This window comes from Myxine glutinosa, chromosome 6 (genome assembly GCF_964187855.1).
Source record: "Myxine glutinosa chromosome 6, kmMyxGlut1.1, whole genome shotgun sequence".
NCBI classification, from domain to species: domain Eukaryota; kingdom Metazoa; phylum Chordata; class Myxini; order Myxiniformes; family Myxinidae; genus Myxine; species Myxine glutinosa.
The window spans coordinates 14,445,679-14,471,796 of NC_136266.1; the positions used below are offsets into that span (position 1 = coordinate 14,445,679).

A 26,118-nucleotide genomic window follows, 5' to 3' on the forward strand; every position below is an offset into this window, starting at 1 on the left:
GCATAATCTAGGAATAAATTCGTTTAGAAAAAAAACAATGATGACGTCATCGGTAAAGTGGTTCGTTCGCCATATTTGTTTTAACACAGAAGCCTTAAAACCCCTGAAAATACATCCTGGTGAGGGTTTGCAATCTCTGATTGCTCTTTCTTATTTGCATTTACATTATGAATAACGAAGACAGACGTTACAGCAAGTGTCCTGATTGCTGTGAAGCTATGCTAAACATTTATTTGCAAGTGGAGGATGAAACCTCAGCTGCAGATGACAATATAGACCTTAGTTCAACTCTTTCAGGAACCAGGTTAGCCAGGCATGAACCAGGTTAGCCAGGCATGAACCGGGTTAGCCAGGAATGAACTGGGTTAGCCAGAAATGAACCGGGTTAGCCAGGAATGAACCGGGTTGGTCAGGAATGAACCAGGTTAGCCAGTCATAAATCGGGTTGGCCAGGAATGAACCGGGTTGGCCAGGAATGAACCAGGTTAGCCAGTCATAGATCGGGTTGGCCAGGAATGAACCGGGTTGGCCAGGAATGAACCGGGTTAGCCAGTCATAAATCGGGTTGGCCAGGAATGAACCGGGTTGGCCAGGAATGAACCGGGATAGCCAGTCATGAACCGGGTCAGCCAGTCATGAACCGTGTTGGCCAGGAATGAACCGGGTTGGCCAGGAATGAACCGGGATAGCCAGTCATGAACCGGGTTAGCCAGGAATGAACCGGGTTGGCCAGTCATGAACTGGGTTAGCCAGTCATGAACCGGGTTGGCCAGTCATGAACTGGGTTAGCCAGTCATGAACTGGGTTAGCCAGTCATGAACCGGGTTGGCCAGGAATGAACCGGGATAGCCAGTCAAGAACCGGGTTAGCCAGCCATGAACCGGGTTGGCCAAGAATGAACCGGGATAGCCAGTCATGAACCGGGTTAGCCAGGAATGAACCGGGATAGCCAGTCATGAACCGGGTTAGCCAGGAATAAACCGTATTGGCCATGAATAAACCGGGTTAGCCAGTCATGAACCGGGTTCGCCAGGAATGAACCGAGTCAGCCAGTCATGAACCGGATTGACCAGGAATGAACCGGGTTAGCCAGTCATGAACTGTGTTAGCCAGTCATGAACTGGGTTAGCCAGTCATGAACCAGGTTAGCCAGTCATAAATTGGGTTGGCCAGGAATGAACCGGGTTAGCCAGTCATAAATCGGGTTGGCCAGGAATGAACCGGGTTGGCCAGGAATGAACCGGGTTGGCCAGGAATGAACCGGGTTGGCCAGGAATGAACCGGGTTGGCCAGGAATGAACCGGGTTGGCCAGGAATGAACCGGGATAGCCAGTCATGAACCGGGTTAGCCAGGAATGAACCGGGTCAGCCAGTCATGAACTGGGTTAGCCAGTCATGAACTGGGTTAGCCAGTCATGAACCGGGTTGGCCAGGAATGAACCGGATTAGCCAGTCATGAACTGGGTTGGCCAGGAATGAACCGGGATAGCCAGTCAAGAACCGGGTTAGCCAGTCATGAATGGGGCTAGCCAGCCATGAACCGGGTTAGCAAGGAATGGACCGGGATGGCCATGAATGAACCGGGTGTAGTGAAATCGTATTTGTACTAATGCTGAACCCAGGTGATGATCGTTGCTCGCTGACACCGCTAGGGGCGCGGCTATAAGACCCGCTGCGGTCGTTGCTCAGGGGGACTTCTCCTGTGACATGTTACATCTAGTGGACTCGCTAACGGTACGCCTGCATAGAATATTAAGCTTGCTTGCATTGAATGTTATGAATGGACCCATGTGATGCCAAACCTTATTCCTATTGCATTTCCTGTATTTACAGAATGATGTCATGGTCTTAATGGAATTAAACCAACAGATGGACTAAAGTTGTGGACCCGGTTGGTTTTTCTCAACACTTAATTCCATTAATGACCTACGGACATGGCGGGCAACAAGACGCTGTTGGTCACACAATTCTGCGCCGACCCGCAAGCCTCGGATGGTGGATTGCAACTGAAGCACTGGCTGAAAACGTTGGAGAACCATTTCGCTGAGCCTGAGACCGAGCCGACGGCTGTCGCGAAGCTAGCAACGCTGCACTCCAAAGTCGACTACAAGGTGTACAACAGTATTGCACAATGTGCGACGTACGACCTCGCTATTGCGGAGCTCAAACGATTGCACATAAAGGAAAAGAGCCCGGTGTATGCTCGGTATTTGCTATTAACGCGACGCCAGCAACCCAACGAGCTGATGGATCACTATGCCCAGGAGCTCCGGCAACTCCTGCTGGACAGCACCCGGGAGCCACGGACTCACGAGCAGGCTCTGGATGACCTTCTCCTAGACGCCTTCGTCGCCGGGGTCTCCTCTCAGGACCTTAGGCTCAAACTCCTGGAGAAGACCGACCTGACCTTCACGGCGGCACTCGAGCAAGGAAAGGTACACACTGAAGCGCGGTTGCAGTCGAACGCCTATGATCGCATGCGCCTCTTGGCGGGAACCTCGCTACACGCACGGCCGGAGAGTGCTACCGCCGAGGGAGCAGAACTGCTCGCAGAACTCCAGGATGCTCCGGAGGAGGATCCGGTCCTGATGGCTGCCGCTACGACCAGACCCAAGGCCTTACGCGGCGCCACTTGCTACTTCTGTGGGGGACAACGACATCTCCGGACAGTGTGTCCGGCTCGGGACGCCATATGCCATTTGTGCTCGCAAAAGGGGCACTACGCAAAAGTGTGCCGGAAAACCGCATGCGGCTCGCGGCCGCGCGCGACCTTGAATGGGCTCATTGCGGAGCCTATGAGCCGAGCTCGGAACACGGCGCCTTACCCGGCTTTGAACTCCAGGGTCCCTCCTCGCGGGCCCCTGGTCGCTCCAGCGACCTTGGCAAGAGTCACCGAACAGCCACAACAGTCTCATCCTCAATCGGGCATGGCACATGCGTCCTTGACCAGACTCCGGGCCACGCGAGTGGCTTTGGAGCCTCGCCAAGCCCCAGCGGTACGTTCTCGTCGTATCTCTCAAGAGCGTACAGCGTCCACTGGCGGCGACACGAGTTTGGTACCAACTACGGTGGCCCTCACTCGTCAAACGGCGATTTCGAATACTACGGAGGCCCTCACTCGTCAAACGGCGATTTCGAATACAACGGAGGCCCATACTCATCAAACGGCGATTTTGAATCACAAAGCACCGGAATGCATGGGAAAGCTCTCCGATGGCTTTAACGGACTCCCCATGAACAACGAATACTCCGGCAACGACCGCAAAACTGGAGATTGCATGGGAACACACCCTGACAACTTATACGAGACTCCACGGGCACCCTCTGACGCCCGGAAAACTGCCGCTGGCATAGGATCCACCCACGAGGCGAGGCCGACCCACTCGGGAGGTTCGGTCCCACTCCCAGCAGGCTCGTCCGGCCTGGCTCAAGCCCTTATTCCCCTCATGGTCGAGGGCCATTGTGTGTGTGCCTTGGTAGATACAGGTTCTACGGATAGTTTTATCGACCAGCGACTAGTGCACAGGCATGGTTGGCAGGTCTTGAGGTCTATGAGACGGATCTTCATGGCGTCCCAGGGACTTCGACTCAGCACGAAGGGGGAATGCCGATTGAAACTCGTGATAAAGGGACGGGGTTTCCCAGATGTACACCTTATGGTCTTACCTGCTTTATGTGCTGATATTGTTAGGACACGATTTTCTTAAGCGACATGGACGTCTGGAAATGGAGTTTGGTGGGCCTGACACGCTTGTTGTGGGGGCTGACGCGCTTGCTGTGTGTGCCCTAGTGAAAATGGAAATCCAGCCGCTTTCGCTGTTCCCCAATCTAACCTCCGACTGTACCCCTGTCGCGGTAAAATCACGGCGCTACTCTCGAGCAGACATGCAATTCATTGCGGACGAAACGGCTCAGCTCTTGAATGACGGTATCATAGAACCTAGCCAGTCGCCGTGGTGGGCCCAGGTCTTGGTGGTGCGAAGCGATGCACACCGCAGACGCATGGTAATCGACTATTCCCAAACGATTAACCGCTTTACACAGCTGGATGCCTACCCCCTTCCGGGGATGGACGCGCTGGTGCGACAGGTGGCCCAGTACTCGGTCTACAGCACTCTCGATCTCCGTAGTGCGTACCATCAGATCCCCATCTCTAGGGCAGATCGTATCTATACCGCATTTGAGTCGGGGCAACGGTTGTACCAGTTTACTCGATTGCCTTTTGGGGTAACGAACGGGGTCTCCTGTTTCCAGAGGGCCATGGATGACCTCATTGCAAGGGAGAACTTAACCGATGTTTTCGTCTACCTAGACAATCTTACGGTTTGTGGGTATGACCAAGGGCACCATGATGCTAATCTGAAGCGCTTCCTCGACGTCGCGCAGAGGTATCACTTAACCATGAACGAGGACAAGTGTCAATACTCTCTACGCAAGATAGATCTTCTGGGGTACACCGTGACCCATGGCTCTGTCACTCCAGATAAGGAGCGTCTGCGACCTTTGCTCGACATGGCCCCTCCCTGCGATCGGGCGTCCCTGAAGCGCGCCCTCGGGCTATTCGCCCATTACTCAAAATGGGTCCAAAATTTATCCGTGAAACTTCGCCCCCTTGTGGCCTGCGACACATTCCCTCTGCGTCCGGCCGCATTGGTGGCCTTTGGAGGCCTTAAGGCCAACATCGCCAGTGCCGCTGTGGCGACGATCGACGAGAGCGGATCTTTCGTCCTCGAAAGTGATGCCTCGGATCAGGCCATCGCGGTGACCCTCTCCCAAGGAGGGCGTCCGGTGGCTTTCTTTTCACGGACTCTTACCTCCGCTCAGCGGAGACATTCGTCTGTGGAAAAGGAAGCGTATGCGATCGTCGAGTCTATTCGGCGATGGCGCCCGTACTTACTCGGGCGATGTTTCCAAATCATCACGGACCAGCAAAGTGTTGCGTTCATGTACGACACATTACACGCCCAGCGCATTAAGAATGAGAAAAATCACTCGCTGGCGTATAGAGCTTGCCGACTTCTGCTACACTATCAAATACCACCCGGGGAAGGATAACCAGGCCGCTGACGCCTTACCGAGACCGGCTACGTGCGCGGGTATCGCCACTTTGGAGGGCCTACGCGTGCTACATGCCACTGCGGGGCATCCGGGCGTAACGCGTTTCGCTCATTTTGTGCGGCGTGGCAATCTACCATACTCGATTGACGATATCCGCCGTATCTGTCGCGACTGCGCTATATGCGCGGAAATCAAACCGCGTTTCTTTAACCCACCCATGGGGACTCTGGTTAGGGCTACGAGGCCGTGGGAACGCTTGGCGATGGATTTCAAGGGCCCATTGCCGGTGTCGAGTATCTCTCGCTATCTGCTCACTATCGTCGATGAGTACTCGCGATTTCCCTTCGCTTATACGTGCGTGGACATGACTGCTGCCACGGTAATGCGATGCTTGCAGAATTTGTTCTCTATGTTTGAGTACCCGGCCTATGTGCATACTGATCGGGGTGCGGTCTTCTTGTCTCAGGAAGTGCGAGGCTATCTGCTCCAAAATAACATCGCTTCTAGTTACACCACGCCGTACAGACCCCAGGCAAATGGGCAGATCGAACGCTTCAACGGGATTATATGGAGGGCCGTCATGCTCAACCTCCGGACCCTCGGCCGGGGCCTCGATAAATGGGCTTGGTCGCTACCTGCGGCGTTGAACTCGATCAGGGCTCTACTGTGTACGGCCACCAACCAGACTCCCCACGAGAGACTTTTCCACCATCCCAGGAGCACGGGGTGTATACGGTCTTTACCCAGTTGGCTCGCTGAGCCCGGGCCGGCCTACCTCAAACGGGCGGTTCGCACGAGCAAGTACGACCCATTAGTGGACAAAGTGCAGATACTCCAGGCTAATCCTGAGCATGCTCGTGTGATGATGGCTGATGGACGTGAGACCACTGTCTCCGTACGTCATCTTGCCCCATGTGGGATCGCCGACCCTTGTAGGGAATCGGACGAACCGATCGAACCAATCTATGAGACTATGGACTCTTCCGACGCTGAAAGTCTGCCGACCCTCCCTTCGCCGCATCTACCCGTGCCCGAAGGCTTGGCGGTACCCCCTTCGTCACCTGACTCCGGTAGCTCCTCCGACGCCGGGGTCTCTGGGATACGTGATGCCGTACCCGGGGAATTTCGGACACGTGCTGGCAGAGAAATTCGCCGCCCGGACCGGTACAGTTGGGTCGACTGATACCATGTTCCACACCCTGTTAATGCTGACGCTCGCTCGATTCTAGCCGCTCTGCAGTGTAATTCTAACGGTGGGGAGGATGTAGTGAAATCGTATTCGTACTAATGCTGAACCCAGGTGATGATCGTTGCTCGCTGACACCGCTAGGGGCGCGGCTATAAGACCCGCTGCGGTCGGTGCTCAGGGGGACTTCTCCTGTGACATGTTACATCTAGTGGACTCGCTAACGGTACGCCTGCATAGAATATTAAGCTTGCTTGCATTGAATGTTATGAATGGACCCATTTGATGCCAAACCTTATTCCTATTGCATTTCCTGTATTTACAGAATGATGTCATGGTCTTAATGGAATTAAACCAACAGATGGACTAATGTTGTGGACCGGTTGGTTTTTCACAACACCGGGTTGGCAAGGCATGAACCGGGTTGCCCAGGGATGAACCGGGTTGGCCAGGAATGAACCGGGTTAGCAAGGAATGAACCGGGTTAGCAAGGAATGAACCAGGTTAGCAAGGAATGAACCGGGTTAGCAAGGAATGAACCGGGTTGGCCAGGAATGAACCGGGTTAGCAAGGAATGAACCGGGTTGGCAAGGAATGAACCCGGTTAGCCAGGAATGAACCGGGTTAGCAAGGAATGAACCGGGTTAGCAAGGAATGAACCAGGTTAGCAAGGAATGAACCGGGTTAGCAAGGAATGAACCGGGTTGGCCAGGAATGAACCCGGTTAGCCAGGAATGAACCGGGTTAGCAAGGAATGAACCGGGTTAGCAAGGAATGAACCAGGTTAGCAAGGAATGAACCGGGTTAGCAAGGAATGAACCGGGTTGGCAAGGAATGAACCGGGTTGGCCAGGAATGAACCCGGTTAGCCAGTCATGAACCGGGTTAGCAAGGAATGAACCGGGTTGGCCAGATATAAACCAGTTTAGCCAGGAATGAACCGGGTTAGCCAGTCATGAACCGGGTTAGCAAGGAATGAACCGGGTTGGCCAGATATAAACCAGTTTAGCCAGGAATGAACCCGGTTAGCCAGTCATGAACCGGGTTAGCATGGAATGAACTGGGTTGGCCAGGAATGAACCAGGTTAGCCAGGCAAGAAACAGTTTGGACAGGCATGAACCGGGTTAGCCAGACATGAACCGGGTTGGTCAGGCATGAACGAGTTTGGCCAGGCATAATCTTTGAGTAAAGCTAGTAAGGATTTGGAATTGGTTCAGGTTACCAGCAATAACTAGCATAGCCTTCGTGAAGGACACCTTGGTGTCTTGAATGTCCACCAATAACCAGTGCCAACTCACCGGTCCTCCGGCCTCACATCCATCCGAGGGATGGTGCACACATTGGTCCCTCACCCTGCCGACAAAACACCAGGGAGACAGTTTATAGCTGGGCCGGGATTCAAACCAGGCTATACAGGTCCGAGGCAAGTGTGAGTAAGTACCTCTACGTCATCCTGCAAACCCCTCGTTTATAGCTGCGTACTGCAAAACTCCAGTAATATTGGTTTAAAGTGGTGAAGTTGATTTTAAATCATTTAATCATTTAAATCTTGATTATATCTCTGCACATCTCCCTTCAAGCCTCACATTGACCATTGCCTGCCAGTGACAGTCAGAGTTCCCCCCTTGCCCGGTCATTCCAAATCTTGTAATTTTCAAAATGTTTAATGCTGACACTTGATTAAGTGAAATAAAACTACAACAACAAAAAGAAAGTTTCAAAACCTCCTCAAGAAAGTAAACTTTAAACTTCTCACAGCATCTTGTTCCCAACTTTACCTTTGTGTTTCTTTAAAACGTTGGTTGAGCATTCATTTTGTATAAATGAGGTGCAGGATAAGGACATTAAATGACATCAATGTACATTTGAATAAATTGATTTGAGATGAGTACGCAATGTACATATCATTCATTTGATTTTAATCTGGGCTCCAAGATTGCGAACGAGCAATGTTTGCGTGAGTGTGGGATGCGGATCAGAAATAGAAGAAAGCGTTCTCACTTCAGCACTGGTTGACACCTCGATTTCGGCCTTAATAGGACCTGGCATTCTTTGGGAAGTTGTGATGCAGGTATCTCTGATGCAGACTGTGGACTGTACAAATTGGAAAAGAAGAACAAAAGGAACAAAAGATTGTCATTCAAGAGGTGTCCCAAAAAAATAAAAACAAACACCGTCATTCTGGCCTTCCGACAACTGTTAGCTTTCCAAACCTTTAACGAGAATTGTGAGCACATTGGCATAATTTTGCTATGGAACCTCAATCGGGGTAGTTGGTGTTGTTGTTGTTGAATAGCCCCGGCCAGTTCTCTCGAACAAGCCCGCAGCATGGAGACAGCCGATCGATCTCGCAGGAGCAACCCAGAGATCCCCCGACCCCCATATCCAGGATGGTGTACCCTACCTTCACAAAGTCAGTGCCATGACAGAGTTAGAGGGAGAGAGAGGGGGGGGGGCGAGAGAGAAAGAGAAAGAGGGAAGGGGCGAGAGAGGGAGAGAGAGGGGGGGAGGGGAGAGAGAAAGAAAGAGAAAGAGAGAGAAGGAGAGAGATGGGGGGGGAGAGAGAGAAAGAAAGAAGGGAGAGAGAGGGAGAGGGAGAGAGAGGGGGGGGGGGGGAGAGAAAGAGAGGGAGGGAGAGAGAGGGGGAGAAAGAGAGGGAGAGAGAGAGGGGCGAGAGGGTGGGGGAGAGATGGGGGGGAAGAGAGGGGGGAGAGAGAAGGAGAGAGAGAGAAAGAAAGAGAGAGAAGGAGAGAGAGGGAGGAAGAGAGAGGGGGAGAAAGAGAGGGAGAGAGAGAGGGGGGAGAGGGGGGGGGGAAGAGAGGGGGGAGAGAAATAAAGAAAGAGAAAGAGAGAGGAGGAGAGAGAGGGGGGACAGAGGGAGGGGGGGAGAGATTTGGGGGGGGGGGGGAGGAATAGAGAAAGAAAGAGAAAGAGAAGGAGAGAGAGAGAGAGAGAGAGAAGAGGGAAAGGGCCAGTCCATGGGGACCGATCGGCGCTCTGACCATAACCATGACCACACTGTCTTGATGAATCTGGGCAGCAAGGAAGAATGGGAAGATTTGGCCCCCGCCTAGCGTTGAGGGGTGGGGGGTGGGGGGGGGGATGGGTACAACCATCACAAAGAGGCATCCCCGACAGTTGTGCAATCAGGGTTATGTTACTCGGCCTTGTTTGATAAAGGAAGAGCGAGTGAAGTGAAACTGTGAAACAAAATGGAGTTTCCGGTTGTAAAAGTCATCCAATGTACTGACCTTCAGCACTTTGTCCTTGGGGATACACGGAGCATCAAACAGCGTGTGGATCCCTCTCAGCGCTTCAGCATTTTTTGTGACATGGTGCTTTACCTGAAAGTGCAGCACAATAGGGTTCCAGGTAAATAATGTGTTCCTGACAAACATTATGACTAATGGGTGCTTAAGCAAGTTACTGGTTGCTAAGTTTCATCATCATATTATAATTTAATAAGTATTTGTGTATTTGTTTCACTTCTATGTACTCCTGAACCACCGAATGGAATGAGTTGAAAACTTGTGGTTGTACTCAGAGGAAGGATTTAGATGGTATTAAAAATTCATATTCATAGCGGTTCGGGGTGAAGGAGCGCCCCAATTTTTTCGATGCAAATTCTGGATGCTTTACCACTGTTGCCATGCAATGTTCACCACAATCAATAAACGGAGATTTACAGTGCAATTGACTCGGTTATTGCACGTCCAACATAGCACCTGCCCAGAGGATACACTCACCAACTTCTGTGGTGCAAGAGCGTCCACTCCGAGTCTGGGAGGGTGGTGGTTCAAAGCCCGGCCAAGGCATGCCAAAGTCTTTAAAAATGGTACGTGTTGCTTCCTTGCTTCACGTTCACCATTGCAAAGATAGAGCACAGACAAAGAACCATAGGTTGGCAATAATAGCGCAGGCTTTGATGGGCCTAATGGCCTCCGAATCCATCAAAGTTCCTTGTAAGGGAACTCATATTACAAAGACTAGTGAGGTACCCGTGCTACGCACGAGTGGGAGACCAGAAGCAAACAGGCAATGCAGATACGGCGAATGCGAAAGCACGAAACAAATAAATTCCACATTCCTGTGGCACCTTCAGTCGCACATCAGACATGGACAGCAAGTTCGTGAAGGACTTCGATGAAAAATGTACCCGTTCACAAACAAACGGGTACGTTCACGTATAGAAACATCGATCGTGGGTCCGTGGTGAATCTGCATATGGTGATCCGCGAAGTTCACGTTCAGAAAGTAGAAACCATCACGGCATGTCGTCATTCACTTAAACTCGATATCTCTTTTTCCATTCCAAACAACATAACTTCAATCACAAATTAATCACAAAATAAACTTTTAACATTGTTAATGTTTCCTTCATTGTTTCCTTCATGTTAATGTTTCCTTCCTTTATCACTACCAAGTCAACAGTTAAAACGGTTTTGGGGGAGGTCACGGTTTTTCGAAGCTGTCCATGGTCTTCACGCACGCTCGTAGTTAAGTAATTGTTCACAATTGTATTTTTGTCGAAACTATATTTATCTTACATGTGTGTACCTCTTGTGTGTCCCTCGGAAGATTATCGATGCTCATCTTTCATACCTATATGAAATAGTCGAGTATTTCGTGCTGCGTTATTTGCGGCCTAGTTCTTGAAGCTTCCTACCTTGAGGCTTTCTTTTCTCTCAGCAGTCGATTGTGGTCCTTCTACTCTCGTTCTCTCAGTTTTTTCCCAGTCTTTTCACCCAATACTTCCTTGTTTAAAATCTTAACTAAAAAAAAACAAAAAACAAAACAAAAACCTTTCCTTCTTTGTTCTTTTCGTTCGTTCATTCATTCTTCGACCACGTGTTTCACCCCCATTTCGCCCCCATTTTCACCCAATTCCACAGATAGTTTTCACTGTTCAATTTTAAAATGTTTAAACTTTCCCCTAAAGCTTTCCTTTTTGCCTTGTTCACGTGACTCGTGGTTGTCCCTCAAGGCCCTCTCCCCGTTGGTATTTTTTGTGAATATAAGATTGTTCTTCACGGTTCTGTTTAAATATGTTTAAACTTTCCCCTTCAGTGTTTTATACAGTGGTATATTACAACACGCTGTTTTTCTTCCTATTTGAAAGGTTCTTTTCAATTTCCTCTTCAACGCATTCCATTTCAAAAAAAAATTCAATCTCTTCTAATTCTTTCTCACTGCATGCTCTAAATTCACATTCATTCCACCCCTCCTCCATCGTTCTTAAACGGATTGCTAACGTGAAAATCACAATAAATCAAATTTGTTATAAATGTTCATCTTTCATTAATCATCCACTTTCTAAACTCCCCCCCTGGCCCCTCCCCTTCAAATCTCCCCCCTTGCCCCTCCCCTCCAAATCTCCCCCCTTGCCCCTCCCCTCCTAAACTCCCCCCTCACCCCTCCCCTTCAAAACTCCCCCCCCCCAACCCCTCCCCTTCAAATCTCCCCCCCTACCATCCCTCTCCAATTCTCCCCCCCTCCCTCCTCCTCCTCAAAGCTGCCTCCTCCCCACTTCGTCTCCCTTCTGTCTCATAACTCCACCTCCCCCAACCTTCTACTTTCCTCTGCCCCCCCTCAAACAACCCCTCACTGTGCCTCATCCCATCACCATCAAACCTTTCGTTCTCATCCTTCCCTTTCCTGTAACTCTTCTGAAATCTCTGACACACGATCAACAGCTCTCCCTCCCTCCCCCTCTCATCCTTCATCTGACCCTACCCCTCCCCTCCCCTGACCTGCACCCGATGCTCCCCTCTCTCCTCATTAATGCTATGGACCTCAAACATCTGGGGCCTTCGCTCAAACTTGACTGATCTCTCCATACAGGTTGCCTCTGACAATCCAGACTTGATCTGCTTAACAGAAACTTTCCTCCTTCAAGATGTCTCTGATTCCTTAATATCTCTTACTGGTTACTTCCTCCTCCGGTATGATAGACCTGAGTCTCGTCCTGGTGGTGGGGTTGCTATATTTATCAAAAACTCTCTTCCTTACTCTCCTTGCACTGCCCTCTCTCCACTCCACCCCCAGGAGTACCTCTGGCTACGGCTTCCTCTCCGCTCCCACCTTTTGTTCATATGTGTTCTGTACCATCCTCCAAACAGTGATGACTCCATCCATTTACAATTCGCTGTCTGACAACATGGACCAACTTCTATCAACTCATCCAAACTCTCTCTTCCTCATATGTGGCGACTTCAACTGTCATCATGCCAGTTGGCTGGGTGTGGGTTCCTCTCTCACCAGCCATGGCACCTCAGCAAAGGACTTCTGCGACTCATTGGGATTCACACAATCTGTCAATTTCCCGACCTGGATCTCAGTCGATGGAATATCTTCTCTTCTAGACTTAGTTATGACAAACTTCCCTGCAAATGTCTGCTGCTCTTCTCTGCTCCAATCGGTTCTTCTGATCATGTGCTTGTTAAAGTGGACATCTCTCTGGCCATTCGCAGAGAGCCTCCTCAACACCGACTAGTCCGGCATTTAACTCAGGCCGACTGGCACGGTCTGCAAGTAGCCATCAATCATCTGGGCGGGTTTCCCATCTCTACTGCCTCTGACATCAATTCTTCCTGGGAATTCTTCCAAAGGAAACTGCTCTTTCTCATGCACAGATTTATCCCATCTCGTCTTCAGTTGTCTTACCCTTCCTCCCGTCCATGGTACACTGAATCTTGTGGTGAGGCAGTTGCCCTGAAACAACTTGCCTTTGCCTCTTGGAAGGCAAATCCAACTGAAGGCAATCTCAGTTCCGTCTACCAAGCTCGGAACAAGTGTGTGTCTACCCTCAGTAGTGCCAGGAAGCACTATCTCCCCACACTCAAGAATGAACTCTCAAACCTGTCTCCTTCCTCCAAATCCTGGTGGCGTCTGGTCAAATCCGTTTATGATGTTTGTTTCCCCTCCATCCCCTCCCTTACGTCAAATGGCTACACAGTTGACACCGCACGTGACAAAGCCGAATGCCTCAACTCTGTGTTTGCCTCAAAATCTTGTGTCCCAAACCCATCTCTCTCTGTTCCCACCTTACCCAGTCGAACCCAACTGCTCCTGGTCTCTGTGTCCTTCTCTCCTGACAAAGTGGAGAAGTTTCTGTCAAACCTCGACTCTGATTCTGCAACTGGACCAGACGGTATCAGCCCACGGGTCCTAAAATCATGCTCTGCGGCTCTATCTCACCCTATCTCTGTTCTTTTCACCCTCTCTTTTGCTCAAGGTCATCTGCCAGCATCTTCGAAATCAGCAAACATTACCGCTTTACACAAAAGAGGTGCAAAAACAGATCCTTGTAACTACAGACCAATCAGCCTGCTCCCAATTATCAGCAAGTCATCAATGCTTCGGATATCAAAACCTTCCTCTTCTCCAATGGCTTGATCTCCGATCATCAATTTGGATTCAGACGAGGTCATTCTACTCTGGACATGTTGCTTCTGCTGTCTCAACAATGGATGGAGGTCCTCAATGCCAAACCAGAAATCAGAGCTGTCTCCCTTGAGATATCACGTGCCTTCGATACGGTCTGACACCCAGCTCTGCTCACCAAACTCTCCTCCTATGGTATCCGTGGAAATCTTCATGCATGACTTGTGGACTTCCTCTCTGGTCGTAGTCAATGTGTGGCCCTGAATGGATTTCTCTCATCCCCCCTTCCTGTTCTGGCTGGAGTTCCCCAAGGTAGTGTTCTGGGCCCTGTGCTTTTTCTGGTCTTCATCAATGATCTCTCAGACTCTCTGGAAAATCCTCTCTATCTCTTTGCTGATGACTCCACTCTCTGCCACTCCATTCCTCATCCCTCAGGTCGGCAGTCTGCAGCCTCCTCACTCTCTGCAGACATGGACAAAATCACAGACTGGTCAAACAAGTGGAACATGTCTTTCAATCCTGACAAATGTCACACTCTTACTAACTCTCTCCGAAAAGAGCGACTGGAAAACCCTCCCATCTACTTTCTCAACAATCCTCTCCAAGAAGTTCTGTCGCTCAAGCTTTTGGGTCTCACTATCTGCCATGATCTTTCTTGGGAAAACCACATTTCCAAGCTGGCCTCCAAAGCCAGTCGCCGACTGGGCATCCTCCATACTGCGAAGTCCTTCCTTGGCACACCTGAGCTCCTCACCACATACAAGGCTTTCATCCGCAGTTCAATGGAATACTGTTCCCCCCTCTGGGTCGATGTTCCTGTCTCACACCTAGCTCGGCTTCACGCTGTTGAAACCAAAGCTTTCAGAATCATTGGAATCTCCTGCGATGAAGCTATCTCCGAGGGCCTTTCACTCACTCACAGCAGGCAGGTTGGTGGTCTTTCTGTCTTCTACCGACTCCTCTCCGGCCTTGCTCCCCCAGCTCTCTCTGTGCTCTGTCCTCCAAATATGCCTATAGGTCGCACAAGATCTGCCAGCAACCCTCTTATGGTTAAACTGCCAAAATCTAGGCTCTCTGCTCACCTTCACTCTTTCATTCCCCTTTTCTCCCGCCTCTGGAACAAACTCCCCCACTCCCTTCAATCCCACTCCTCCCTCCAGGTCTTTAAAACAGCTGTCCACCACCATCTCTTATCTTCCCCCATCCAAAACCTTGATCTTTTCCACCCCCGCTAATTCACCCCAGATACACTTTTTTGAAATTCCAACTTCTTTCCTGGAAGTCCTTGCAGTGTCCATATGTTGTATACCTCTCCCACCTCCTCCCAAGCCCTCTCCCTCCCACATTTCTCTCGATGTCCCTGCTCTCAAATGTTGTGTTTGTGTCCTTCCCCCTCTCGCCCAATCTTGTCCACCGCTCCCCTTATTTTGTGTATAATGTGCCGGTTTGACTTTTTGTGCGATTCATGTTAGCTCTTTCACGAGCCTCGATGTTGTATGCAAAAAAAAAGAAAAAGAAAAAAGGATTTTGAGCCAATAGATGTGACGGCCTCGGCAAGATCGATGGAGACAGCGATCTGTTGGCTTATGCACCGCCCAAATAGCCATGTGGAATTCTCTCATGTAGAGATTAAACTCACGTCGTTTGAACTTTGGCAGAGGTCATTATTTACTTTTGATGATGTTTACATACGAATCAAAAAGAGGAGAATTGGTTTTGGGTCGTCCTTTCCGCATATCTCATGGGATTGTGAGTTGGAGAGACGGCCGTGATGGTGGGGAGGGGGTTGGCAATCTCTCAAGCAGGGAATCAACCCATGTCCTTATAAAAGGTCGTTGTCCGAGGTCACCGAGTCCAATCGGTGCAGCCGTTTGTGCAGCACCCGGGAAAATAACGTTACGCGGGAGTCCAAACCTGAAAATGCTGGAGGCCAAAGCTGAAATTGGAAAAATAATATACCCTATTTTATTCCAGGAGATCCCAGTATTACCCACCCAAAATATCGTTGCGATCGGTTCAGCCGTTTTTGCGGTACCTTTGAACGGGTGGACAGACAGACAGACAGACGGACGGACATTTGGTGAATTATAGTAAGATGTTATTACAATACCAAAGGTACCACGCATTGTCGGGCAACACAGAGTTGCTTCGTTACGGGAATATGAAGAGAGGGGTGAAGAAAGAGACGGGGAAGCAGGGGGGAGGGGGGGGGGGGGGAAGAAAGGAGGGGTGGGAGGAAGGGGGGATTAAGGGAGAGGGCTGGGGAGGGAGGTTAAAGAGCAGGAGGGGAAAAGGAGGGGTAGAGAAGGGAGGGGTGGGGGGGAGAAAGGGGAGGGAGGGAAGGGGGCAGTGTGATGAGGAAAAAAGAGCAAAACGGGGGGGAAGAATGGGGGGGGGGGCGGGGTGTCACCAAAGAGAATGATATGTTATGTTTAATGACCATGCACACACGCATGTGCACACACACACAAACACACACACACACACACACACACACACACACACACACACACACACACACACACACACACACACACACACACACACACACACACACACACTCCCATATGAGTGTTTGTGTGTTGTGACCGAGGGAATGCCAAAGGTTTACCTTGAAACAGGCCTTTGTTCGTCGATCGATGTACTTTCTACTTTTTAAAGGAAGGTGATAAATTAAATAGACTATAGCAGTAGGAGGGCTATGTTATGCTAATTCAATCTTTAATTTGATCTATTTTGCCTTCCTAACCCTGGAGATTTCCCCAACAGAGTACACTGGCGTTACTGCAGAAGCCTTGGTGAATTATTTTCATTACACTCAATAAAGTTCCTCTGTGGGCACATTCCTTAATCTTTTCTTCACTCAATACAATTGTTGGAACAGTAGAAAAGGGTAAGTTTAATGATTTGGCAACATTAATGAGGAGGAAGGACAGCCCTGCTTAAAGTTTAGTAAAAGATATACACTTTTTTATAAGAATCGCTAGTCTTCAATTTTTCAGATAGAACTCCAGATTTCGATACTTATTTGATGTGTGTGATAATATCCTCAAATCTGAATCCAGATTTAAATTACCGTCGGACACCGCTATGTGAAGTTCCGTTGCTCGCGAAGCCTCGTATTCGCGGTTCATAAAATGCGACATGTTTCTCGATTCATGGAAAAATGTCCCGTGAATTTGCAGTTTTTTCTTTTCGCAAAATGGCGCCTCCCCCCCCCCCCCCCCCCCCCCCCCCCCACCACTGTTCATGGCCATGTTCCGCAAATTCGTGGTTTTTCAGGGGTGCCAAAAGAAATTCACGAGCCACGAGCTTGACACATTTATAATACACACCTTTTACCAGCCATGCATAAAGCAGCTAGACATACGCAAAAAGCTTCTTCTACGAACCCTGAGCATGACCTGCTTATATAGCACAGTACAGTACCGTACATTCCCTGCTGTGTGCTTTGCGTTTTCATGGCTTTCGCGGGCTCACATTTTAGCCACACTGTCGGGCGAGCTCGCGGGATATAGTCCTCGATCCTTTTTAAAGGATAAATTTACGGTAAAGCATCATCAGAGATGTTACACAATGAAAACGCTTCGGGTGATGTTCCATCAGCGACTAAAACAAGTCATCCTCCACGAGTTATAGAATGCAAATGCTTCATTAAATCTATTATTGAAATTGGCAGATACGCTCGATATGGCATCATCGGATAACATCACCCACAAACAATGGGCTCCCGCAGATACCCACAATGCTCGCAATGCTACATAATATACAGATTGTGTCCTCGATCTCGATCATTGTTCTCGTCCCGTTGCTTCAACCTGTGGTTTTGACTCGCCATGCTCATCGTTCAATAATGGCTCCCAAGAGCAAGACCAGTGACGGAGATGCGTCGACTACCAAGAGGCAGCAGAACGTGATGTGCCTTAGCCAGAAAGTGCAGCTGCTCGACCGGCTTTCGTGAGGAGAGCATGTGGCCTCTGTTGGCAGGCATTATGGCATCAACGAATCCACCGTTCGCTACATATGGAAGAAGGAGAAGGCCATTCGTGAGAAAGCTTCAGCGAGCACTGTATCGAGAACGAAGGTAGTCACCCATATCCGGAATGTCCACATGTAAAGGATGTAGAAGACTCTCAGAATATGGATCGAGGACAACAAGCAGACGAGGGACTTCATGCTGTAAACCATGATGCTGAACCGTTCCCGAAACCCACTCATCGAGGATGACCTGAACGCCATTCCAAAGGTTTCTGAGGAGGAGGAGGCGGAGGAGGACAGTAATGAGGAAGAGGTGCTTCAGTCCAACCTCACAGTCCAGTTCCTGGGCGAGTTGCTGCAGGACATGCGAGCGATTGTCTACAGTGTGCAAGACACTGACCCAGTCGTGGAGAGGTACCTCAAGTTCAAGAGGACCTTGGATGATGTGCTGCTCCCAGACAAAGATTTGCATCGAAATGTTGGGCAATGTGTCAGGCAGCTCCCCATCAACCATTTCTTCAGCTCTGCTCCCTCCACCTCAAGATCACCAGCATTCTCACCAGCGTCCTCACCAGCATCCTCACCTTCTCCAATCTCTCCTGGCTCTCCCTTAGCGCACGATTTTGCTGCACCATCATTTGGGTCGCCCTTAAAGTTCGAGGCATTCTTGGGATTTAAATTCATCATCATCACCATCACCATCATCATCATCATTTGAAAGTTGCGTGTTTGTAAAATAAAAATTTGAAACGGTACATGATGGTGTTGTGTTTTTTTTACTTTCACGGTATGGTATGGTTGAGCACTTTTAATAAACTGTAGGCGCATTCCTTCAATAAATTGGAAATGGTACCTGGTGTTGTTGTTTTTTTGGTTTTTTTTGTAACCATATTTGCGAAACTGCAAAAATGTGCATTTGCGGTCGAAAACATTTTAAAGTTTAAAAAGTTTCCTCTATGAATCATGAACCGCCGGGAACCTATAACGTATCCCCCTTTCCCCCATTGAAACAATGCCGCAGCATACATTCACGGGATTTTCATCGACCTTTGTGGGTTTTGTCTGGCCATTTCCGGGACTTTCATTGACCTTCGCGGATTATCGTCGACATTCTCAGGATTTGCGTCACCATTTGCGGATTTTGCCTCGCCGTTCACAGTTTGTTCCTCTCTATTTGCGGATTTTCACGACTCGGGAACCTATCCCCCCTTTTTCCATTGAAACAATGCCCCGCTATTCACAGGTTTCGCTATTCACGGATTTTCTAGGAACGTATCCCCCACAAAAAGCGGGATCCAACTATATATAGTTTAACTAGTCCTTGAGAGTAGGTCGTGTTTCCAAACCAAGGCACATTTGAATACGCCAAAACAAAATGGCGGTGTAAGAACACAGCTATGTGACAGAGGGCTGACCAAGATGGCGCACCTGATTGGTCAATAAGTCGACATTGCATTTCAACAAATAAATTTGTTTCCTTGCAAGGGACTTTTACACAGGAAGAGGGCATTAGGTCCATCAAACCTGTGCATTGGTTGCTCACCTGTGGCTGTTTGTCTGTGCTCTATCCTTTATAAATGCCGAGCATTAAACCGATCGATCAATATTAAATTGATCGATCAAACTCGATCAATAAATTCACAAACTAATATACTGTTATTCCAGAAATGCCTAAATGAATGCATTTATCCTGACTGCTGTACTATCCAAATACATAATGAGAGAAAAAGGCAGACATGGCCTCACTAGTCACTTGGTACTGTACCTTCTGTCATCTCGAGACTAAACCAGTTTGGAAGGGAAGTAAAAATGCACCAAGATATGCAAAAACAAACAACCAGTTGGTGTAGCGATGAAGGGGAAGCTGTAATGGTGCGTTCAAGGAATCACACCTTTATGAACCAATGATGGAAGCTTACCTCCAAGAGGATTCCCTGTTCTGATAGTGGGAGAAGTGCATAATCCTGAGTGAGAAAAGGAAAAAACAACAATAACAAGGTCAGTAAAGATAGGCAGGTTTATATGTACTCAAATCTGGAATTTTCATTAAACGGACGGACATTTGGTGAATTATAGGAAGATTACCAAATTATTGAGATTCATCATACTTCTCCTGCATTGGACTTAACATTGTGTAGAAACACAAATATAAATTACTGACAAATTGACAAATGGGCCTCGTGTTGGCTTAATGGTTCAGGTGGCTGGCTTGAGATCTCTTGGTCCTGAGTTCAAGCTCCTCTCATGCACTTGAATTAACACCAGGTGGGTCGACTCAGCCTGTAATCCTTGTGATGTCAGCAAATTGAGTACCAGCTTATTAGATTGAATGAGCCATTAGAGTATCCTGCGTCGGAGTGGCGACCCGTCCAACATTGTGCCCAATAGCCAAGGAAACTGCTTCGGCAGCCCTATGCATCATCACAATGCAAAAAGGAATGGTCATCATCATCAATTGACAAATGAAAATTCTACTCAAAAGCCAAATGCCCATTGAGAGGATGCGGAGAAACATTCAACATTCGATGCCTTTGCATTCTTGAGATATACAACAGAGTATTCTGAGATCTTCCGAAAGGGTGACTTCAAACAGCAGAAAGGAGGCGGCAGAAGACAGACAGACCACCGACATTTTGTAGCTCTTTGTTCAATTGGCGAATAAGGAAATAACTCAACGTTTCACACAAGATGTTCTTGTGAGCAAAATTTACGAGGCTTCATCTTTGAAGACTTCACATTTCGGAGATATCGTCACACAAGATACTTTGAGCATTCCTTCTGTGCAGTTCTTTTTTCTTCTGTTGAACATTCCTTCATGTTTGAAGGAATAACTTTTTGTTTGTAAGATGCAAAATGTGCAAAACCTTCAGCTTCATACAACTTTGAGTTATTGACCAGAAACCTGAAGGAATAAATGAGCAAACCAACTCAACCGACCAAACTTATGAGATTGCCTTTTGGAGAACACCAAAAACCAAAGGAATAAAGAAGAAGAATGAGAGAGCGGATATAAGATAAATAGCAGAGTCTTATGGTCCAGTAGAGTCCAAAAATATTGTCTTGTTTGTACCCATTTCGAATCAACAGCAGAAGTCTCACCTGAATGGGAATTTTATTTCCCTTCTTGCGATTGCGCCGATATGTAGGTTTGAATAAGCTGTGGGATAAAACGACACGGAATAATTAGAAAGTGTCAGTGTCCTCTGTATATCTGACAAACTAAAAACAACAGTGGAATCTCAACATTGATCATATAAAGATTAATAAATGTTTACATAAATACATTACTGCACATATATACAGATATGGATAGATAGATAATGTCCATAGTTTGATGGGTTCTCTTTGTTTGTGTGTGTTCTATGCACGGCCACATCTTTTGAGTTACAAACTCAAAACTCGGGGTACAAATACAACTTTGTGGAGAGTAACATTGGCTATGTCGCCGCAGCCTCATGCGACGGTGTGTGGAGGCAGCGGGGGGCATACATTCTCGACGTGATTGTGTACTATGTATCACCACCTGCTGGTGGCGGCAGAGGGTATTACAATTCTCTTTTTTTACCTGGGCAACGCTGAGGTTAATTCTTCGCACGGGTAAATTTGTCCTCCCTCCCTTTAAATTTGTCCAAAACAGAGGAGCCTTTCAAAGCTCCCCCCAAAATATATATGCGGGAGGGTCATGACAGAGGCCGTGGGAGGGTCATGAGAGAGGTGGTGGGAGGGTCATGAAGGAGGGGATGGGAGGTTCATGAAGGAGGGGATGGGAGGGTCATGAAGGAGGTGATGGGAGGGTCATGAAGGAGGTGATGGGAGGGTCATGAAGGAGGTGATGGGAGGGTCATGAAGGAGGTGATGGGAGGGTCATGAAGGAGGTGATGGGAGGGTCATGAAGGAGGTGATGGGATGGTCATGAAGGAGGTGATGGGAGGGTCATGAGAGAGGTGGTGGGAGGGTCATGAGAGAGGTGGTGGGAGGGTCATGAAGGAGGTGATGGGAGGGTCATGAGAGAGGTGGTGGGGGGGTCATGAAGGAGGTGATGGGAGGGTCATGAGAAAGGTGGTGGGAGGGTCATGAGAGAGGTGGTGGGAGGGTCATGAGAGAGGTGGTGGGAGGATAGTGAGAGGTGGTGGGAGGATAATGAGAGAGGTGGTGGGATGTTCATGAGAGAGGTGGTGGGGGGGTCATGAGAGAGGTGGTGGAATGTTCATGAGAGAGGTGGTGGGAGGGTAGTGAGAGGTGGTGGGAGGGTAGTGAGAGGTGGTGGGAGGGTCATGTGAGAGGTGGTGGGAGGGTCATGTGAGAGGTGGTGGGAGGATAATGAGAGGTGGTGGGAGGATAATGAGAGAGGTGATGGGATGTTCATGGGAGAGGTGGTGGGAGGGTCATGAGAGAGGTGGTGGGAGGGTCATGAGAGAGGTGGTGGGATGTTCATGAGAGAGGTGGTGGGAGGATAATGAGAGGTGGTGGGATGTTCATGTGAGAAGTGGTGGGAGGGTCATGAGAGAGGTGGTGGGAGGGTAGTGAGAGGTGGTGGGAGGGTAATGAGATGTGGTGGGATGTTCATGAGAGAGGTGGTGGGAGGGTAGTGAGAGGTGGTGGGAGGGTCATGGGAGAGGTGGTGGGAGGATAATGAGAGAGGTGGTGGGAGGATAATGAGAGAGGTGATGGGATGTTCATGGAAGAGGTGGTGGGAGGGTCATGAGAGAGGCCGTGGCAGGGTCATGAAGGAGGTGATGGGAGGGTCATGAAGGAGGTGATGGGAGGGTCATGTGAGAGGTGGTGGGAGGGTCATGGGAGAGGTGATGGGAGGGTCATGAGAGAGGTGATGGGAGGGTCATGAGAGGTGGTGGTGGAATGTTCATGAGAGAGGTGGTGGGAGGGTAGTGAGAGGTGGTGGGAGGGTCATGGGAGAGGTGGTGGGAGGGTAATGAGAGAGGTGATGGGATGTTCATGGGAGAGGTGGTGGGAGGGTCATGAGAGAGGTGGTGGGAGGATAATGAGAGGTGGTGGGATGTTCATGAGAGAGGTGGTGGGAAGGTCATGAGAGAGGTTGTGGGAGGGTAGTGAGAGGTGGTGGGAGGGTAATGAGATGTGGTGGGATGTTCATGAGAGAGGTGGAGGGAGGGTAATGAGAGGTGGTGGGAGGGTCATGAGAGAGGAGGTGGGAGGGTCATGTAGGAGGTGATGGGAGGGTCATGAGAGAGGCCATGGGAATGTCATGAAGGAGGTGATGGGAGGGTCATGAGACAGGCCGTGGCAGGGTCATGGAGGAGGTGATGGGAGGGTCATGGGGAGGCGATGGGAGTGTCATGAGAGAGGCCGTGGGAGTGTCATTAGAGAGGTGATGGGAGGGTCATGAGAGAGGTGATGGGAGGGTCATGAAGGAGGTGATGGGAGGGTCATGAGAGAGGCCGTGGGAGGGTCATGAGAGAGGCCGTGGGAGGGTCATGAGAGAGGCCGTGGGAGGGTCATGAGAGAGGCCGTGGGAGGGTCATGAGAGAGGCCGTGGGAGGGTCATGAGAGAGGCCGTGGGAGGGTCATGAGAGAGGCCGTGGGAGGGTCATGAGAGAGGCCGTGGGAGGGTCATGAGAGAGGCCGTGGGAGGGTCATGAGAGAGGCCGTGGGAGGGTCATGAGAGAGGCCGTGGGAGGGTCATGAGAGAGGCCGTGGGAGGGTCATGAGAGAGGCCGTGGGAGGGTCATGAGAGAGGCCGTGGGAGGGTGATGAGAGAGGCCGTGGGAGGGTGATGAGAGAGGCCGTGGGAGGGTGATGAGAGAGGCCGTGGGAGGGTGATGAGAGAGACCGTGGGAGGGTGATGAGAGAGGCCGTGGGAGGGTGATGAGAGAGGCCGTGGGAGGGTGATGAGAGAGGCCGTGGGAGGGTGATGAGAGAGGCCGTGGGAGGGTCATGAGAGAGGCCGTGGGAGGGTCATGAGAGAGGCCGTGGGAGGGTCATGAGAGAGGCCGTGGGAGGGTCATGAGAGAGGCCGTGGGAGGGTCATGAGAGAGGCCGTGGGAGGGTCATGAGAGAGGCCGTGGGAGGGTCATGAGAGAGGCCGTGGGAGTGGAAGAGAGAGGCCGTGGGAGGGTCATGAGAGAGGCCGTGGGAGGGTCATGAGAGAGGCCGTGGGAGGGTCATGAGAGAGGCCGTGGGAGGGTCATGAGAGAGGCCGTGGGAGGGTCATGAGAGAGGCCGTGGGAGGGTCATGAGAGAGGCCGTGGGAGGGTCATGAGAGAGGCCGTGGGAGGGTCATGAGAGAGGCCGTGGGAGGGTCATGAGAGAGGCCGTGGGAGGGTCATGAGAGAGGCCGTGGGAGGGTCATGAGAGAGGCCGTGGGAGGGTCATGAGAGAGGCCGTGGGAGGGTCATGAGAGAGGCCGTGGGAGGGTCATGAGAGAGGCCGTGGGAGGGTCATGAGAGAGGCCGTGGGAGGGTCATGAGAGAGGCCGTGGGAGGGTCATGAGAGAGGCCGTGGGAGGGTCATGAGAGAGGCCGTGGGAGGGTCATGAGAGAGGCCGTGGGAGGGTCATGGAGGAGGTGATGGTAGGGTCATGAAGGAGGTGATGGGAGGGTCATGAGATAGGCCATGGGAGGGTCATGAGATAGGCCATGGGAGGATCATGAGAGAGGCCATGGGAGGGTCATGGAGGAGGTGATGGGAGGGTCATGAAGGAGGTGATGGGAGGGTCATGAGAGAGGCCGTGGGAGGGTCATGAAGGAGGTGATGGGAGGGTCATGAAGGAGGTGATGGGAGGGTCATGAATGAGGTGATGGGAGGGTCATGAGAAAGGCCATGGGAGGGTCATGAAGGAGGTGATGGGAGGGTCATGAGAGAGGTGGTGGGAGGATCATGAGAGAGGTGGTGGGAGGGTCATGAGAGAGGTGGTGGGAGGGTCATGAGAGAGGTGGTGGGAGGGTCATGAGAGAGGTGGTGGGAGAGTCATGAGAGAGGTGGTGGGAGGGTCATGAGAGAGGTGGTGGGAGGGTCATGAGAGAGGTGGTGGGAGGGTCATGAGAGAGGTGGTGGGATGGTCATGAGAGAGGTGGTGGGAGGGTAGTGAGACGTGGTGGGAGGATAATGAGAGAGGTGGTGGGATGTTCATGAGAGAGGTGGTGGGATGTTCATGAGAGAGGTGGTGGGATGTTCATGAGAGAGGTGGTGGGATGTTCATGAGAGAGGTGGTGGGATGGTCATGAGAGAGGTGGTGGGATGGTCATGAGAGAGGTGGTGGGATGGTCATGAGAGAGGTGGTGGGATGGTCATGAGAGAGGTGGTGGGAGGGTCATGAGAGAGGTGGTGGGAGGGTCATGAGAGAGGTGGTGGGAGGGTCATGAGAGAGGTGGTGGGATGTTCATGAGAGAGGTGGTGGGATGTTCATGAGAGAGGTGGTGGGAGGGTAGTGAGAGGTGGTGGGAGGGTCATGAGAGAGATGGTGGGAGGATAATGACAGACGTGGTGGGAGGATAATGAGAGAGGTGGTGGGATGTTCATGAGAGAGGTGGTGGGAGGGTCATGAGAGAGGTGGTGGGAGGATAATGAGAGAGGTGGTGGGAGGATAATGAGAGAGGTGGTGGGAGGATAATGAGAGAGGTGATGGGATGTTCATGAGAGAGGTGGTGGGAGGGTCATGAGAGAGGTGGTGGGAGGGTCATGAGAGAGGTGGTGGGATGTTCATGAGAGAGGTGGTGGGATGTTCATGAGAGAGGTGGTGGGATGTTCATGAGAGAGGTGGTGGGATGTTCATGAGAGAGGTGGTGGGATGTTCATGAGAGAGGTGGTGGGATGTTCATGAGAGAGGTGGTGGGAAGGTCATGAGAGGTGGTGGGAGGGTCATGAGAGAGGTGGTGGGAGGGTCATGAGAGAGGTGGTGGGATGTTCATGAGAGAGGTGGTGGGAGGATAATGAGAGAGGTGGTGGGAGGATAATGAGAGAGGTGGTGGGAGGATAATGAGAGAGGTGGTGGGAGGATAATGAGAGAGGTGGTGGGATGTTCATGAGAGAGGTGGTGGGAAGGTCATGAGAGGGGTGGTGGGAGGGTAGTGAGGTGGTGGGAGGGTAATGAGACGTGGTGGGATGTTCATGAGAAGTGGTGGGAGGGTCATGGAGGGGGTGATGGGAGGGCCATGGAGGAGGTGATGGGAGAGTCATGAAGGAGGTGATGGGAGAGTCATGAAGGAGGTGATGGGAGGGTCATGAGAGAGGCCGTGGGAGGGTCATGGAGAGGCCATGGGAGGGTCATGAGAGAGGCGGTGGGAGGATCATGAGAGAAGTGATGGAAAGGGCTATGAGAGGTGCTGTGCAGACAGAAAAACCTTTTATGGCTGACCCCACAAGAAAGTGGCATTAAATGGTGCCATTGAAGTAGTATAATAGTAGTAATAGTCGCAGTAATAGTAGTAATAGCAGTAGTAATAATCGTAATAGTAGTAGCAGTAGTAGTAGTCATAGTAGTAGTCGTAGTAGTAATAGTAGTAGCAGTTGTAGTAATAATAGTAGTAACAGTAGTCGTT

At 50.3% G+C, this 26,118-nt stretch overlaps 1 protein-coding gene across 2 annotated transcripts in view; it reads right to left on the minus strand.

Moving 5' to 3' along the window:
- Nucleotides 1-26,118, minus strand: part of LOC137429139 (protein mono-ADP-ribosyltransferase PARP6-like) — a 139,396-nt gene that overhangs the window by 54,813 nt on the left and 58,465 nt on the right. For both annotated transcript variants that reach the window (XM_078779623.1, XM_078779622.1), the window contains exons 14-17: nucleotides 20,705-20,762; nucleotides 19,525-19,569; nucleotides 9,496-9,588; nucleotides 8,246-8,338 (exon numbers count right to left, since the gene is read on the minus strand). In XM_078779623.1, the coding sequence (XP_078635749.1) occupies nucleotides 8,246-8,338; nucleotides 9,496-9,588; nucleotides 19,525-19,569; nucleotides 20,705-20,762 (289 nt within the window). The remainder of the gene's footprint in view (nucleotides 1-8,245; nucleotides 8,339-9,495; nucleotides 9,589-19,524; nucleotides 19,570-20,704; nucleotides 20,763-26,118) is intronic.